The 18479-nt window shown below is 33.6% G+C and overlaps 1 protein-coding gene across 1 annotated transcript in view; it reads right to left on the minus strand.

Moving 5' to 3' along the window:
- Positions 1-18479, minus strand: part of LOC143063395 (pre-mRNA-splicing factor ATP-dependent RNA helicase DHX16-like) — a 48548-nt gene that overhangs the window by 5907 nt on the left and 24162 nt on the right. Inside the window, exons 13-17 of the mRNA XM_076235525.1 lie at positions 17836-17955; positions 15655-15795; positions 3060-3409; positions 2282-2606; positions 1458-1634 (exon numbers count right to left, since the gene is read on the minus strand). Coding sequence (XP_076091640.1) covers positions 1458-1634; positions 2282-2606; positions 3060-3409; positions 15655-15795; positions 17836-17955 — 1113 coding nt within the window. The remainder of the gene's footprint in view (positions 1-1457; positions 1635-2281; positions 2607-3059; positions 3410-15654; positions 15796-17835; positions 17956-18479) is intronic.

The raw sequence follows: 18479 nt of genomic DNA on the forward strand, positions 1-18479 counted from the left end.
ATAACCATCATTGAAAGTTAACCAATCAAATTTCTCCCCTTATTTTATCTGTGTACAAGGTTTAGTCACCATGTAACCTCAAGATTACAAAATTTTCTATAGAAATCCCAAATAAAAAATAATGGCGTTTTGAAATACCCAAGACATATGTTTATGACACAGAAATGATTTTACTGCAATAAAATGTAGGATTAATTACCTACAACTGTCAAATTCAAGGGAATATTTTTTTCGACCTACTTTCGTATACAACTGGATGTGGCGTACCATGATTTGGTGGTATAACACCTAAACACTGATAAAAGAAAATTTTCAACTTAATCAACCATCAGAAAAACAAATGTCATATACAGAATATAGATTCTAACTCAACTACAAATGTCGTCCAGCCATTGTAAAAACAAATAATGAAATGTCTCACCTGCTTTACTGACCATTGATTTTATGTTGAAAGTCTTAAAGATAAAGAAATGTCATATAAACTTAAAATTTTTAAAAATCTATGAGAATGAGATCAAGGTCAGATAAATATTGTTAGACATACATTTTCACCTTAAAAAAAATTAAACCTTAAATATGGTTGACCTATTGCTTATGGTAATTGAAAAATGGAACAAAACTTCATGACAGACATGTACATCTTACAATAATTCCATAAACCAATTATAGTTTACCTATTACTATAAGTATTTTAAAAACATACAAAAAGCAAAATCTTAACTTTGACCAATGGACCATGAAAATGAGATCAAGGTCAGATGATACCTGCCAGTCAGACATGTATACCAGACAATCATTCCATACACAGAATATAGTTGACCTATTGCCTTTAGTACTTGAAAATGGAGCATAACACGAAAACTAAACATTAATCAATACACCATGAAAATTAGGTCATGGTCAGATGAAACCTACCAGACTGACATGTACCCATAACAATCATTCCATACACCCCATATAGTTGACCTACTGCTTACAGTATTTGCGAAACAGAACTTATCAACTTACTTTAACCTTGATAACTGATCCATAAAATGAGGTCAAGGTCAGGTGAACCCTGACTGGTAGAAAATGGAAATATGAGCAGACAGAAACTGCATAACATTAGGTATCTGCAGACACGATATGAAGCATCTAATATAAAAAAGAAGATGTGGTATGATTGCCAATGAGACAACTATCCACAAAAGACCAAAATGACACAGACATTAACAACTATAGGTCACCGTACGGCCTTCAACAATGAGCAAAGCCCATACCGCATAGTTAGCTATAAAAGGCCATGATAAGACAATGTAAAACAATTACCTTCTGAAATATAAAGCTTTATACAAATAGTCTACCCAAGAACAGGCATCAGATAATACCCGAGTCTCGCATACTGCAATTTTATCGAAATCTGACACCTGTATTATAAATTTTATTTTTTGTTTATTTATCTTTGTATATATAATCACCTGTCTCATGAATTCTTTAGTGGTGAAAACAAGTTCATGATAGATAAGCCATCTTGGTCGATCCTCAAACAAACTACTGTTAGGGTGTACCATGACCGTCTGCTGATGTTTAACAGTTCTGTAATTTCCTCCCTTTGATAACCTGGCTGTGTGGTAGAAAAATCCTGCTGTGATGGCCTGAAAAAAGAAGCAATAACTCATATTCTAAAAATTAGATACTGATCAACTAAATTATCTCAACAAATATACCATCACTTATAAACAAAACAATTACAATATTCATAGGAAGAACACATTTGACACACCAGAAGAACACTATTGACTCAGCAGAAACACAATAGACACACAAGAAGAACACAATTGGCACAGCAGAAGAACACAATAGAAATGTCAGAAGTCACAATTGCCAGATCAGAAAAGCACAATAGACACACAAGAAGAGAACAATTGACACAGCAGAATATAATAGACATATCACAAGAACACAATTGACACACAAGAAGAATTAGAAGAACACAACAGATGGGATAATGGTACTCCAGTTGGGAGGTTCACATGTATGACACAACAAAAGAACATATATGTTTTCATGGAATAGCCTTGATGTGTATTCCAGCATGTAGCAGAGAATTTAAATATTCTTCTGCAAACTTCTATTTATCTATTAAAATATTTTGTTTAACAAACTTTTTTTTTCTCTTCAAAAATGTTAAATAATTCATTTATGATCTTGTTAATGGCAAACTTCTCTTATCCAATTGCAAATCAGTGTATTTATTACCTTTCTTAGTGCGATTGTGTCACCAGGTTTCAAGGTCACTTACCTTTCTAAGTGCGATTGTGTCACCAGGTTTTGAAGACACCTCAATCTCAACTCTTTCTAACAATCCTTCTAACTGGTCCCTAACATCTCTTGCTCGTTTCATTGACCGATGTTGAATAAAGTTTTCAAAACACCACTGAGTGGAGTAATCAGTCTCCTCCCATTGTTCATAAATATTAAGTAATGTCATATGATCTCCCCCTGGTCGGAAGAAATTCTGCCTGGCAGTATCTGCATGAACCACTTTATCTTTAGGACGGTAAAATATTGAATTATTAACAGATAACATTGCTGTAATGGATAAAATTTCTTTTGCACACTGATATCTGAAAATAAAAATGTAAAAAGAGTAAAAAAGACTTAAACATCCAATATTACACGTACTACATTGTCATGGTTAAAAATAACAATTTCATTATTTCTGTTTGCTGCACACTATTTTCTCTATGCAAGCATATAGGTTTAGTCCCTTTCAGAATATTTTTTCAATCTAGCTAAACATTGAAAATTGGTTATTAATTGAAATTACTGGACCATGACCTGATTCACACGATCACAATTTTTTGTTCAGTGAACAGCACAATCTGGGTTAAAACCCTAATTTGGTATTTATTCTCTAAAAGGTCACATTGTTGATTTAACCACAACTTCTATAAGTCTTAAGCTTGATATTGGACAGACAAAAGGGCAGAAAGACAGAGACACTCAAGTATTATAAAGCTTTCAATCTTAGATGTGGAGTAAAAAATAAAACAATCATCTAGTGAATAAAAACTCACTGTTCTGAGGCCAGTATCATCTTTGACATCATTGGATCTACAGGAAATTCTGCCATTCTCCTCCCCAGTTTTGTCAACTCTCCCCGATTATTTAGTGCTCCGAGAGCATACAGTTGTTCTAATGCCAGAACTAATGTCTCATGTGGGGGAGGATCCATGAAGTCAAAATGGATCAAGTCATTTATACCCAAACTTTTGAGCAGTAAGACAACATTTCCTAAGTTTGTTCTCTGAATTTCTGGTATTGTGTTATCTTCAAGTTCATTTTTGTATGCCCATGCTGTATACAGTCTGAAACATTTGCCTGCTGACACACGTCCAGCTCTTCCTGCTCTCTGATTGGCTGATGCCTAAAATTAAAACAGTTTTAATTACGTATTTTGTTATGTAGATGAAAAAGACTTAAAACAAAGTTCTGTCATTCAAATAAAGTCATAAGATTCGAATAAACATTCTATAAAGCAGAGGAATAGTATAACAAGCAACCTTAATCTGAATTCAAAGAAGTTGACTGTTTTGTGTAATTGAAGTGTAAGGGAAATAAGATTAGTAAATTCTACAACAGCTATAATGGCTAGGCACGTATACAAAGCATACAAACAACACTGTGTCACTCTCATATAATGGTATAAACAAATGGTGTTTTTTTTTATTCTAATAATGGCTAAAAATTTGGATGCTTAGCATGCAAGAAGAATCAATGTTTTTCAAGTATAATTCAAAATTTTAAACAAGAGAATTCCAGATAAAGTATGAAGACCCAAAATATCAAAGCCAAATTTCAAGAAATACATAGTAAATAATAACAAAAAAATTTTCAACAATTCAGTTCTTCTTTTTTCTGTGTAGTTCTACCCATTTGATACAGAGATCACTGAATTGAAAGCATGACCAACTAGATATCATTGAGATGGGAGCCATATCTGTGGGCCCCGCTGTCAATAACGTGGGGTAAATAAGTTGTATGGATAATCTGATATGAAGCATTATTTGAAGTTATTACATAGTCTCATGTGTGATTTTGATCTAAGATTTTAAGTTAAAACTGATAAATATTCTCATCTTACTTTCATAGTATAATAGTGATATGACTGCATGATGTGAACTCATTGTTTACTACTCTAAGGTGACTTCTGGATATATGGATTGATGTTTGAACAATATGTTTAAAGGTGCTGCCCAATTGATATTTGTCACATATTTTTAGAATTATGCCTTCAATATATTATGACCCACCAAGTATAAAGTATGAAATATTAATGGTTCTCGAGAGGTAGAGTGGACACAATTTGTTAAGAACAACGAACGGATGGACAGACCGACAGACTGATCTTAGACCTAGGATGCATACATTATGACACATTCTCTTGTGTTGGTTAATATATATGTTAAGTTGAAAATGTTTGTCAGGTATAAAGTATAAAATAATAATAGCTGTCCTCTCAAAATATAATGTGGATCAAATTTGTTAGCGATGGACAGACCAACAGACAGACAGACCTTTGACCTAGGAAGTGGTATATACATCATGACACATCCTCTGGTGTTGGTTAAAATGGATGTCAAGTATAATATTTGAAATCATAACGGTTCTCAAGATATAGAGCGGACACAATCTTCACCACAGGACACAGGGTTGTCAACTGAAACCAAAGTTTTTTTGACGTTGACCTTTGACCTAGGAAGTTGTACATACATCATGACACGCCCTCTGGTGGTGGTTAAAATGTATGACAAGTATATACTTTGAAATCATAACGATTATCTAGATATGGAGCGGACACCATCTTCACCACAGGACACAGGATTGTCAACTCGAAACCAAAGTTTTTGACCTTGACCTTTGACCTAGGAAGTTGTACATACATCATGACACACCCTCTGGTGGTTGTTAAAATGGATGTCAAGTATAAACTTTGAAATCATAATGGTTATCTAGATATGGAGCGGACACGATCTTCACCACAGGACACAGGGTTGTCAACTGAAACCAAAGTTTTTGACCTTGACCTTTGACCTAGGAAGTTGTACATACAACATGACACACCCTCTGGTGTTGGTTAATAATCATGTTAAGTATTAAGTATGAAATCATAACGGTTCTCTAGATATGGAGCGGACACGAAAGTGTTACGGACGGACAGACGGACGGACGGACAGACTGATCACTATAGGGCGACCCGCCGTCGGCGGGCCCTAATTATGAATCATGATCATGTGATATATAGACAAGATTTCAATTTCCATTTAATGAAGACAGACTTAGATATTTCGGTCATAAACTGAATTTAAAACAGAAGGAACAATTTTTCATTCACTATTGTTAACTTTCCATTTTTAGATGGTGATGTTCCTTTGGCTCCATCTTACGGTGTTTATATTTCACAGCTCGCTCGCTATGCTTGTGTCTGTTGTGGCGTTTTTGATTTTAACGAACGTAATCTATGTATTACTGGTAAATTATTATGTCAGGGATTTTGTTACCATAAATTACTCAAAACCTTTACTACATTTTTCCATAGATATAAAGATTTGGTTTTGAAGTTAAATTGTACCTGTAGAAAACTTATTTCTAACGGGATAGCACATTCTCAATTTTACAAACATGTTGTTAACCGTGCCTGAAACAATCCTTGTAAACTTGTTGATCCTTTAAATAAACTTATGTATGTGTCTGTCCCAAGTCAGGAGCCTGTAATTCAGTGGTTGTCGTTTGTTTATGTGTTACATATTTGTTTTTCGTTCATTTTTATTTATTTTTTTTAAATTTTTTTTTTTACATAAATGAGGCTGTTAGTTTTCTCGTTTGAATCGTTTTACATTGTCTTATTGGGCCTTTTATAGCTGACTATGCGGTATGGACTTTGCTCATTGTTGAAGACCGAACGGTGACCTATAGTTGTTAATGTCTGTGTCATTTTGGTCTTTTGCGGATAGTTGTCTCATTGGCAATCATACCACATCTTCTTTTTTATATTTATTCTTAAAGGTAACCAATTCAACACTATAATAAGATCTTTGAATATTGTTTTTATTGGTATAAATATTGATTTTGTTATCAGTAAATTAAAAGCAAACTAAATATTAATTGTATGTTATATACATATACACATTCATGGATCTACAATCTGTCCATACCTGTATCTTGGCATTGCACAAAGTTATGTTTTCCTCCGACTGTAAAAGTGTTTATGACATCTTTACATGAAATCCATTGGATGTTGGATGTGTACGGATTGATAATTTAGTCTTTGATGCATGATTTTTTTGTTAGTTGTTAGAGTCTTTCAACTAGCTATTAGTTAACTGCAAGTGCTCTCAGATCTGTACCTAGTGTCTTTTTTTTGTTGGGATGTACAAGTACCCGTCCATGTCCAATTGTATTTTTACCCATATGATGAGTTAAGCCTTTTTTCAACTGATTTTATAGTTCCTTCTTATGTTGTACTGTTATACCACTGTCCCAGGTTAGGGGAGGGTTGGGATCCCGCAAATATGTTTAACCCCGCCACACTATGTATGTATGTAGCTGATATCAGCAAGTGGATGTGCTCAAACATGTTAAAATTAAACTAGGATAAAATAGAACTGATAGTATTTGCTCCAAAAAACAGAGTGAAGGACCTTTTAAACTTGAATCTCAATTTTGGTGGAAACATTGTAAGTGCTGTTGAATGCGTAAAAAACCTAGGCATTTATTTTGAGAAAACATTGGCAATGGACAAACAATTTAGTGCTATTTCAAAATCATGTTTCAATCAGAGCAGAAACATTGGACGAATTCGACCATTTATTACAGAAGAAGCATGCAAAACGTTAGTATGCTCTCTTGTAACCTCTCGTTTAGATTATGGCAACACATTACTGTATGGACTCCCAGCAACATCTGTTCAAAGGTTACGAGTCCAAAACACAGCAGCCAGGGTCATTACAAGGAAGAGGAAGTACAACCACATTTATAACACCAATCCTCAAGTCTCTCCATTGGTTGCCCATAACATATCGATGCCAGTATAAACTTCTTGTGCATGTTTTCAAGGCTTTGCACGAGGAGGCACTGGTCTACCTACAAGAACTCGTTCAAATATACAAACCAATGCGAGCACTTAGATCAGAAAATTCCATGATTTTGACATTGCCACGTGTAAGAACTAAAACATATGGGGAAAGAAGATTCAACAAAGCAGCAGCGCTTCTGTGGAATGATTTACCAAGTGATCTACGAAACATCCATTGTGTGAATGTTTTTAAGATAAACCTGAAAACTCATTTATTCAGACATGCTTTTCATTGTTCTTAAAATATTTTTATATCATTGTATTTTATGAATTTTTAAGCAATTACTTTTATTGGTTATTTTAGAATTTTTTTTTTTTTTTTGCAAAGTTTTAACTTACTCTTTTTGGTGCAGATTCAATATCTCCTTAATTTTATCATGCCCATTTTATATAAATTTTATTGTTTTATCAATGTTATATTTTTCAAATCTTTTTGTATTAGAAGTTTTAAACATGGGCTTTCATATTTTATTGTTAATACTTGTATGTAAATGTATTTTTATTGTAAAGCGCTTTGGGCAATTTTAATATTATATAATGCACATTTTGGCCACAAAAAATCACCAACCAGGACCTCCTCATTAAATGCAAACAGGAAGAGATCAGCATACTCATTAGCAGGAGAAGATGGAGATGGATTGGCCATGTTTTACGCAAGAGCCCTGAAGAACTTACAAACACAGCAATGTTCTGGACCCCAGAGGGAAAGAGACGCAGAGGACGACCTAAAATAACATGGCGGCGCACAGTTGAGTCTGAGATGGCAAATTTCCAACATACTTGGGGGAGCTTGAAGAAGATGGCACAAAACAGACAGATGTGGAGAAACTTCGTTACTGCCCCACACGCCAATGGGCGTAATGGGCAGTAAGTAAGTAAGTAACATTTATAAATACTGTATAATAATAATAATATTTTTTTTTGGGCTGTTAGTTTTCTAGTTTGAATTGTTTTACATTTGTCATTTCAGGGCCTTTTATTGCTGACTTTGCAGTATGGGCTTTGCTCAATGCTGAAGGCTGTAGGGTGACCTATAGTTGTTAATTTCTGTGTCATTTGGTCTCTTGTGGAAAGTTGTCTCATTGGCAATCATATCACATCTTCTTTTTTATAAGCCCCAGTTGACCTGGTTATACAAGGGAAACAGCATCATAGGAGTTTGTGACATAAAGATATTTGCTTGATGACATCTATATTTTCTGGAAAAAGCATGAATTGTAAGATCATGTATTGTTTTCACTTAAACTAGTACTGCTAAGAGTAACTAGGTGCTCCGCAGGGCACAGCTTTATACGACCGCAGAGGTCGATGCCTGAACAGTTGGGGCAGGTATGGATAAAACATTTAAGCGTGATACAGCTCTGAATTTGGATTGTTATCAAATTTTTGACATTATATGGGTTTTTTACACAAAACAAATGTCAAGCCACTCCATCATCATCATCATCTCAATTCAAATTTTAAATGGACTTTGCAACCATAAACACTCATTTAAATACATCAGAAAATTATAAAAATAGAAAATGACATGATAGTCATGTCTGGCAAATGTCCAACATACATTATCTAAAACCATTTTAGATAAGATAAGGAAAAAAAGCTTCATCAGCAACATTTTATATTGGCAAATTTCCAATGAAGTTATTTACATAAAGTTATTGGCAAATAAAAATAGAAAATGACATCATAGTCATGTCTGGCAAATTTCCAACATATATTATCAACTACTATTCTATACAAAGAAAGATAACTCCAATTGAAAATTAATTGCTATTGCACAATATTGTGCAATTAGATATTTCTTGCTATTGTGCAATACTGTGCAATTGAAAATTTCTTGCTATTGCACAATACTTGATATGGAATCCTGATTTGGACCAACTTGAAAACTGGACCCATAATCAAAAATCAAAGTACATGTTTAGATAAAGCATATCAAATAAGCCCAAGAATTCAATTTTTGTTAAAATCAAACTTAGTTTAATTTGGACCCTTTGGACCTTAATGTAGACCAATTTGAAAACTGGACCAAAAATTAAGAATCTACATACACAATTAGATTTGGCATATCAAAGAACCCATTTATTCAATTTTTGATGAAATCAAACAAAGTTTAATTTTGGACCCCCATTTGGACCAACTTGAAAACTAGGCCAATAATTAACCAGTTGCTCCGCAGGCCATAGCTTTATACGACCGCAGAGGTTGAACCCTGAACGGTTGGGGCAAGTATGGACACAACATTCAAGCTGGATTCAGCTCTAAATTTGGATTGTGATTAAATAGTTGACACAGCATAGGTTTCTGACACAGAATGAATGTGTTCTAATGAACTTAAAATTTTTGTTTTCTCTCAGAGCAATTCACTATGCTGTTGAATATTAATCCTCTCAAAAAATGTTTGAAGAAATTTTCTTTTTTATTTATGAAATTTCAAATGAGAAAAATTGAACCCAATTTTTTTAATCACATCCCCCTTTCCCTTATTCCAAAACTAATCTCAATTAAAATTTCTAATGGAGTTTGCAACAATAACTACTCATTTAAATACATCATAAAATATTAAGATGTAAAAAAACTGCTTGTTATCACTGAATGGTAAAGATTATTTTAATTTATCAGTTGGTAGTAAAAAGTGAATATACATTGTATATTGTATATAACAAAGATTTAAGTTGATTCTGGACAAAAAAATCATGTTTCAATCAGAGCAGAAACATTGGACGAATTCGACCATTTATTACAGAAGAAGCATGCAAAACGTTAGTATGCTCTCTTGTAACCTCTCGTTTAGATTATGGCAACACATTACTGTATGGACTCCCAGCAACATCTGTTCAAAGGTTACGAGTCCAAAACACAGCAGCCAGGGTCATTACAAGGAAGAGGAAGTACAACCACATTTATAACACCAATCCTCAAGTCTCTCCATTGGTTGCCCATAACATATCGATGCCAGTATAAACTTCTTGTGCATGTTTTCAAGGCTTTGCACGAGGAGGCACTGGTCTACCTACAAGAACTCGTTCAAATATACAAACCAATGCGAGCACTTAGATCAGAAAATTCCATGATTTTGACATTGCCACGTGTAAGAACTAAAACATATGGGGAAAGAAGATTCAACAAAGCAGCAGCGCTTCTGTGGAATGATTTACCAAGTGATCTACGAAACATCCATTGTGTGAATGTTTTTAAGATAAACCTGAAAACTCATTTATTCAGACATGCTTTTCATTGTTCTTAAAATATTTTTATATCATTGTATTTTATGAATTTTTAAGCAATTACTTTTATTGGTTATTTTAGAATTTTTTTTTTTTTTTTGCAAAGTTTTAACTTACTCTTTTTGGTGCAGATTCAATATCTCCTTAATTTTATCATGCCCATTTTATATAAATTTTATTGTTTTATCAATGTTATATTTTTCAAATCTTTTTGTATTAGAAGTTTTAAACATGGGCTTTCATATTTTATTGTTAATACTTGTATGTAAATGTATTTTTATTGTAAAGCGCTTTGGGCAATTTTAATATTATATAATGCACATTTTGGCCACAAAAAATCACCAACCAGGACCTCCTCATTAAATGCAAACAGGAAGAGATCAGCATACTCATTAGCAGGAGAAGATGGAGATGGATTGGCCATGTTTTACGCAAGAGCCCTGAAGAACTTACAAACACAGCAATGTTCTGGACCCCAGAGGGAAAGAGACGCAGAGGACGACCTAAAATAACATGGCGGCGCACAGTTGAGTCTGAGATGGCAAATTTCCAACATACTTGGGGGAGCTTGAAGAAGATGGCACAAAACAGACAGATGTGGAGAAACTTCGTTGCTGCCCCACACGCCAATGGGCGTAATGGGCAGTAAGTAAGTAAGTAACATTTATAAATACTGTATAATAATAATAATATTTTTTTTTGGGCTGTTAGTTTTCTAGTTTGAATTGTTTTACATTTGTCATTTCAGGGCCTTTTATTGCTGACTTTGCAGTATGGGCTTTGCTCAATGCTGAAGGCTGTAGGGTGACCTATAGTTGTTAATTTCTGTGTCATTTGGTCTCTTGTGGAAAGTTGTCTCATTGGCAATCATATCACATCTTCTTTTTTATAAGCCCCAGTTGACCTGGTTATACAAGGGAAACAGCATCATAGGAGTTTGTGACATAAAGATATTTGCTTGATGACATCTATATTTTCTGGAAAAAGCATGAATTGTAAGATCATGTATTGTTTTCACTTAAACTAGTACTGCTAAGAGTAACTAGGTGCTCCGCAGGGCGCAGCTTTATACGACCGCAGAGGTCGATGCCTGAACAGTTGGGGCAGGTATGGATAAAACATTTAAGCGTGATACAGCTCTGAATTTGGATTGTTATCAAATTTTTGACATTATATGGGTTTTTTACACAAAACAAATGTCAAGCCACTCCATCATCATCATCATCTCAATTCAAATTTTAAATGGACTTTGCAACCATAAACACTCATTTAAATACATCAGAAAATTATAAAAATAGAAAATGACATGATAGTCATGTCTGGCAAATGTCCAACATACATTATCTAAAACCATTTTAGATAAGATAAGGAAAAAAAGCTTCATCAGCAACATTTTATATTGGCAAATTTCCAATGAAGTTATTTACATAAAGTTATTGGCAAATAAAAATAGAAAATGACATCATAGTCATGTCTGGCAAATTTCCAACATATATTATCAACTACTATTCTATACAAAGAAAGATAACTCCAATTGAAAATTAATTGCTATTGCACAATATTGTGCAATTAGATATTTCTTGCTATTGTGCAATACTGTGCAATTGAAAATTTCTTGCTATTGCACAATACTTGATATGGAATCCTGATTTGGACCAACTTAAAACTGGACCCATAATCAAAAATCAAAGTACATGTTTAGATAAAGCATATCAAATAAGCCCAAGAATTCAATTTTTGTTAAAATCAAACTTAGTTTAATTTGGACCCTTTGGACCTTAATGTAGACCAATTTGAAAACTGGACCAAAAATTAAGAATCTACATACACAATTAGATTTGGCATATCAAAGAACCCATTTATTCAATTTTTGATGAAATCAAACAAAGTTTAATTTTGGACCCCCATTTGGACCAACTTGAAAACTAGGCCAATAATTAACCAGTTGCTCCGCAGGCCATAGCTTTATACGACCGCAGAGGTTGAACCCTGAACGGTTGGGGCAAGTATGGACACAACATTCAAGCTGGATTCAGCTCTAAATTTGGATTGTGATTAAATAGTTGACACAGCATAGGTTTCTGACACAGAATGAATGTGTTCTAATGAACTTAAAATTTTTGTTTTCTCTCAGAGCAATTCACTATGCTGTTGAATATTAATCCTCTCAAAAAATGTTTGAAGAAATTTTCTTTTTTATTTATGAAATTTCAAATGAGAAAAATTGAACCCAATTTTTTTAATCACATCCCCCTTTCCCTTATTCCAAAACTAATCTCAATTAAAATTTCTAATGGAGTTTGCAACAATAACTACTCATTTAAATACATCATAAAATATTAAGATGTAAAAAAACTGCTTGTTATCACTGAATGGTAAAGATTATTTTAATTTATCAGTTGGTAGTAAAAAGTGAATATACATTGTATATTGTATATAACAAAGATTTAAGTTGATTCTGGACAAAGAAAGATAACTCCAATTAAAAAAAAATCTTGCTATTGCACAATATTCTGCAATTAGATATTTCTTGCGTACTATTCTGGACAAAGAAAGATAACTCTAATTAAAAAAAAAAATTTGCTATTTCACAATATTGTGCAATTAGATATTTCTTGCCATTGCGCAATACTGTGCAATTGAAAAGACTTGCTATTGCACAATACTTAATATAATAATTTTAGATCCTGATTTGGACCAACTTGAAAACTGGGCCCATAATAAAAAATCTAAGTACATTTTTGGATTCAGCATATCAAAGAACCCCAAGATTTCAATTTTTGTTAAAATCAGAATAAGTTTAATTTTGGACCCTTTGGACTTTAGTGTAGACCAATTTGAAAACAGGACCAAAAATGAAGAATCTACATACACAGTTAGATTTGGTATATCAAAGAACCCCATTTATTCAATTTTTGATGAAATCAAACAAAGTTTAATTTTGGACCCCGATTTGGACCAACTTGAAAACTGGGCCAATAATCAAGAATCTAAGTACATTTTTAGATTCAGCATATCAAAGAACCTAACTGATTCATTTTTTGTCAAAATCAAACTAAGTTTAATTTTGGACCCTTTGGACCTTAATGTAGACCAATTTGAAAACGGGACCAAAAGTTAAGAATCTACATACACAGTCATGACAGTTAGATTCGGCATATCAAAGAACCCCAATTATTCAATTTTGATGATATCAAACAAAGTTTAATTTTGGACCCTTTGGGCCCCTTATTCTGTTGGGACCAAAACTCCCAAAATCAATACCAACCTTCCTTTTATGATCATAAACCTTGTGTTTAAATTTAATAGATTTCTATTTATTTATACTAACGTTATGGTGCAAAAACCAAGAAAAATGCTTATTTGGGTCCCTTTTTGTCCCCTAATTCCTAAACTGTTGGGACCTAAACTCCCAAAATCAATACCAACCTTCCTTTTGTAGTCATTAACATTGTGTTTAAATTTCATTTATTTCTATTTACTTAAAATAAAGTTATTGTGCGAAAACCAAGAATAATGCTTATTTGGGCCCTTTTTTGGCCCCTAATTCCTAAACTGTTGAAACCAAAACTCCCAAAATCAATCCCAACTGTTCTTTTGTGGTCATAAACCTTGTGTCAAAATTTCATAGATTTCTATTAACTTAAACTAAAGTTATAGTGCGAAAACCAAGAAAATGCTTATTTGGGCCCTTTTTGGCCCCTAATTCCTAAAATGTTGGGACCAAAACTCCCAAAATCATTACCAACCTTCCTTTTGTGGTCATAAACCTTGTGTTAAAATTTCATAGATTTCCATTCTCTTTTACTAAAGTTAGAGTGCGAAAACTAAAGTATTCGGACAACGACGACGACGACGACGACAACGCCAACGTGATAGCAATATACGACGAAAAATTTTTCAAATTTTGCGGTCGTATAAAAATCTAAGTACATTTTTAAATTCAGCATATCAAAGAACTCCAAGGATTCAATTTTTGTTAAAATCAAACTTAGTTTAATTTTGGACCCTTTGGACCTTAATGTAGACCAATTTGAAAACGGGACCAAAAATTAAGAATCTACATACATAGTTAGATTCGGCATATCAAAGAACCCCAATTATTCAATTTTTGATGAAATCACACAAAGTTCAATTTTGGACCCTTTGGGCCCCTTATTCCTAAACTGTTGGGACCAAAACACTCCCAAAATCAAACCCAACCTTCCTTTTATGGTCATAAACTTTGTGTTTAAATTTCATAGATTTCTATTTACTTATACTAAAGTTATGGTGCAAAAACCAAAAATAATGCTTATTTGGGCCCCTTTTTGGCCCCTAATTCATAGACTGTTGTGACCTCAACTCCAAAAATCAATCCCAACCTTCCTTTTGTGGTCATAAACCTTGTGTTTAAATTTCATTGATTTCTATTTACTTATACTAAAGTTATTGTGCGAAAACCAAGAATAATGCTTATTTGGGCCCTTTTTTGGCCCTTAATTCCTAAACTGTTGAAACCAAAACTCCCAAAGACAATCCTAACCGTCCTTTTGTGGTCATAAACCTTGTGTCAAAATTTCATAGATTTCTATTCACTTAAACTAAAGTTATAGTGCGAAAACCAAGAAAATGCTTATTTGGGCCCTTTTTGGCCCGTAATTCCTAAAATGTTGGGACCAAAACTCCCAAAACCAATCACAACCTTCCTTTTGTGGTCATAAACCTTGTGTTAAAATTTCATAGATTTCTATTCACTTTTACTAAAGTTAGAGTGCGAAAACTAAAAGTATTCGGACGACGACAAGGACGCAAGACGACGCAGGACGACGACGCCAACGTGATAGCAACATACGACCAAAAAATCAAAATTTTTGCGATCGTATAAAAATGGTAACAATGCAAAATAAATATGTGACCTTTTATCTTTATTGTTTTAAAACATCAGGGACCTAATTCATTGCATACTATATATTGTTTGGAACCTCTCATTATGGTAGGTTCTTGATGTTTATATTGACTGCCTTGTGTTACTTGGATTCTATCTGGCATTAACCATTGTTAACCAACATCAATTTTAAGTAGCCTGAATAAATACTATTATAAATTCAGATATTATTGCAAGGGTTTTATTAATGCGACAGGGTAAGAATTGCACTAATAAGGATTTGTATTCTGATAACTGATACATATATCTGTATGCAGATTTTCCTGAAATTGCAATTATTAATCTGGTACAACAGTTTATTTATCAAAAAAAGTACTAATAACTGCTTGCAATAATTTCTGAATTTACAGTACTTGGAAAGTGTAGGTTTGACTGTTGATTACCTTTGATACAGGTGTAACAACTAATGATTCCATTCCTGTTCTGGCATTGTAACTGTTCTGTTTACAAAATCCTGGATCAATGACATAACTGATTCCATCTATGGTCAAAGAGGTTTCTGCTATGTTAGTGGCCAAGATGACCTGTAAAAACAGAAAAGAGCATAATTCTTGTTTGCTTATTTTCATTTTAAAAATACACTTTTTTATTCATTCTTACAACTTTATGGTACAGTAAATTAAGATTTCTATTTCTCAAAGCACAGCTGCATCTATAGAAGGGGAAAAAGGTAACTCGCTTGTGATTAAAACTGATAAATATAAAGTTGTTAAAAATATCTATATTTCAGATTTTATCATTCAAACTGGTTAAAGGGTTTTAATTCAAACAGACAAATAGGCAAAAGTAAACATTTATACCTCATAATTATCCATATTTCAGATTTGATAACCATTAAACTAGTCAAAGGGAATTAACTCAATTGTACAAATAGACAAGTAAATATGTATTTCATTTGATGGTGGGAAATGAAATAGAGAAAAGTGACTCATTTTGTACCTTAATTACTTCAATGGAATCTATATGGGCTATCTATAGTTCACACAGCAGTGACCCCAGATATTAGCCATTGAAATTTTGGTGGGAAAATGTTCTCTCTTGACTTTTCATAGCTTTATCATTGACAAGTTTTAAGTTCTCAAAAACTATTAAAAATTAATTAAAATTTTATAAGACTCTTACAGATGGCTTATCATTATATATGTAGAAGATTTATAAAAAGAACTAGTGGGTCTAAAGAGCCTGTGTCGTTCACCTTGGTCTATGTGCATATTAAACAAAGGACACAGATGGATTCATGACAAAATTGTGTTTTGGGGATGGTGATGTGTTTGTAGATCTTACTTTACTAAACATTCTTGCTGCTTACAATTAGCTCTATCTATAATGAACTAAGCCCTGTAGTTACAGTTGAAAATATTTTGCAAAAATTTACAAAATTAATAAAAATTGTTAAAAATTGACTATAAAGAGCAATTACTCCTTAAGGGGTCAATTGACCATTTTGGTCATGTTGATTAATTTGTAGGTCTTACTTTGCTGTACATTATTGCTGTTTACAGTTTATCTGTACCTATAATAATATTCAAGATAATAACAAAAAGCTGCATTTTTTTCTTAAAATTACCAATTCTGGGGCAGCAACCAAACAACCGGTTGCCTGATTGGTCTGAAAACTTCAGGGCAGATAGATCTTCACCTAATGAACAATTTTATCTTGTCAGACATGCTCTAAATTTTTTTTCGGTTTCAGAGATATGAGCCAAAAACTGCATTTTACCTTATGTACTATTGTTAGCCAAGACGGCCATCTTGATTTTTGGGTTGGGTCATCGCAAGCATTTTTTAAATTACATAACTTAATGATGATTGTGGACAAGTTTGGTTAAATTTGTCTTTAGTAGTTTCAGAGGAGAAGATTTTTGTAAAAGATTGCCAAAATTTATGAAAAATTGTTAAAAATTGACTATAAAGGGCAATTACTTCTTAAGGGGTCAACTGACCATCTTGGTGATGTTGACTTATTTGTAGATCTTACTTTGCTGAACATTATTGATGTTTACAGTTTCTCTCTATCTATAATAATATTCAAGATAATAACCAAATTCAACAAAATTTCCTTGAAATTATCAATTCTGGGGCAGCAACCCAACAACTGGTTGTCCAAATCATCTCAAAATTTCAGGGCAGATAGATTTTGACCTGATAAATCAAATCAGATAAGCTCTAAATGCTTTGGTTTCAGAGATATAAGCCAAAATCTTTATTGTACCCCTATCTTCTATTTTTAGCCATGGCAGTCATCTTGGTTGGTTGGCTGGGTCACCAGACACATTTTTTAAATTACATACCCCAATAATGATTGTGGCGAAGTTTGATTTAATTTGAACAAGTAGTTTCAGAGGAGAAGATTGTAAAAGTTAACGATGACGTACGACGGACGCCAAGTGATGAGAAAAGCTCACTTGGCCCAATGGGCCAGGTGAGCTAAAAATGGGGATCAATGGGCAAATTTTTCCAAAGGAATTCAAATAAATAAAACCAGAGGATTCCGAAAATCTGACAAAAAATCCAAAACATGACAAGCAAACATCTTTAAATAATAATCATAGTTGGAAGAGTACCTTTCTGGCTCCTGGAGGTGTTGGTTCAAAGATTTTTGCCTGCATGTCGGATGGAAGGTTGGCATAAATAGGTAAAATAATCAGCTCTTTAATCTTACTACCAAGCTTTCTTGTCCTCTCCTATAAAATAAACATAAAACATGTTCATAAACTGATTGTTTGGTATAAAATTGTTTAGCTAAATGTAGTAATTTATGTGATACTTGGGTCCACAAAAACTACTATACTGGTGCCATCACATAACCTATACTTTCTAATTGTAGCTTGTGTAACCGGAGAGCACGAATTTCATTACAAAATTGCTTCTCTCCACCGGGACTCGAAACCCGGGACCTCTGAGTTACAAGGCAGCGCGTATACCGACTGAGCTAAAGAAGTACTTCCTTAGCTCAACCGCTTACGGCTGACTAAGTATCTACTAAGTTTTTCTAAGGGAAGCAATCCCGTCACACTTCCCCCACCTCAAGAGTCATCATACCATTATGACTCTCACACATACATACCCTAGCTAGAATTCCTCTCTAACTACCGTGGGTTTTTTAGTTGGGCGCCAATGTAACCGGAGAGCACGAATTTCATTACAAAATTGCTTCTCTCCACCCGGGACTCGAACCCGGGACCTCTGTGTTACAAGGCAGCGCGTA

Source organism: Mytilus galloprovincialis, chromosome 2 (genome assembly GCF_965363235.1).
Source record: "Mytilus galloprovincialis chromosome 2, xbMytGall1.hap1.1, whole genome shotgun sequence".
NCBI lineage: Eukaryota > Metazoa > Mollusca > Bivalvia > Mytilida > Mytilidae > Mytilus > Mytilus galloprovincialis.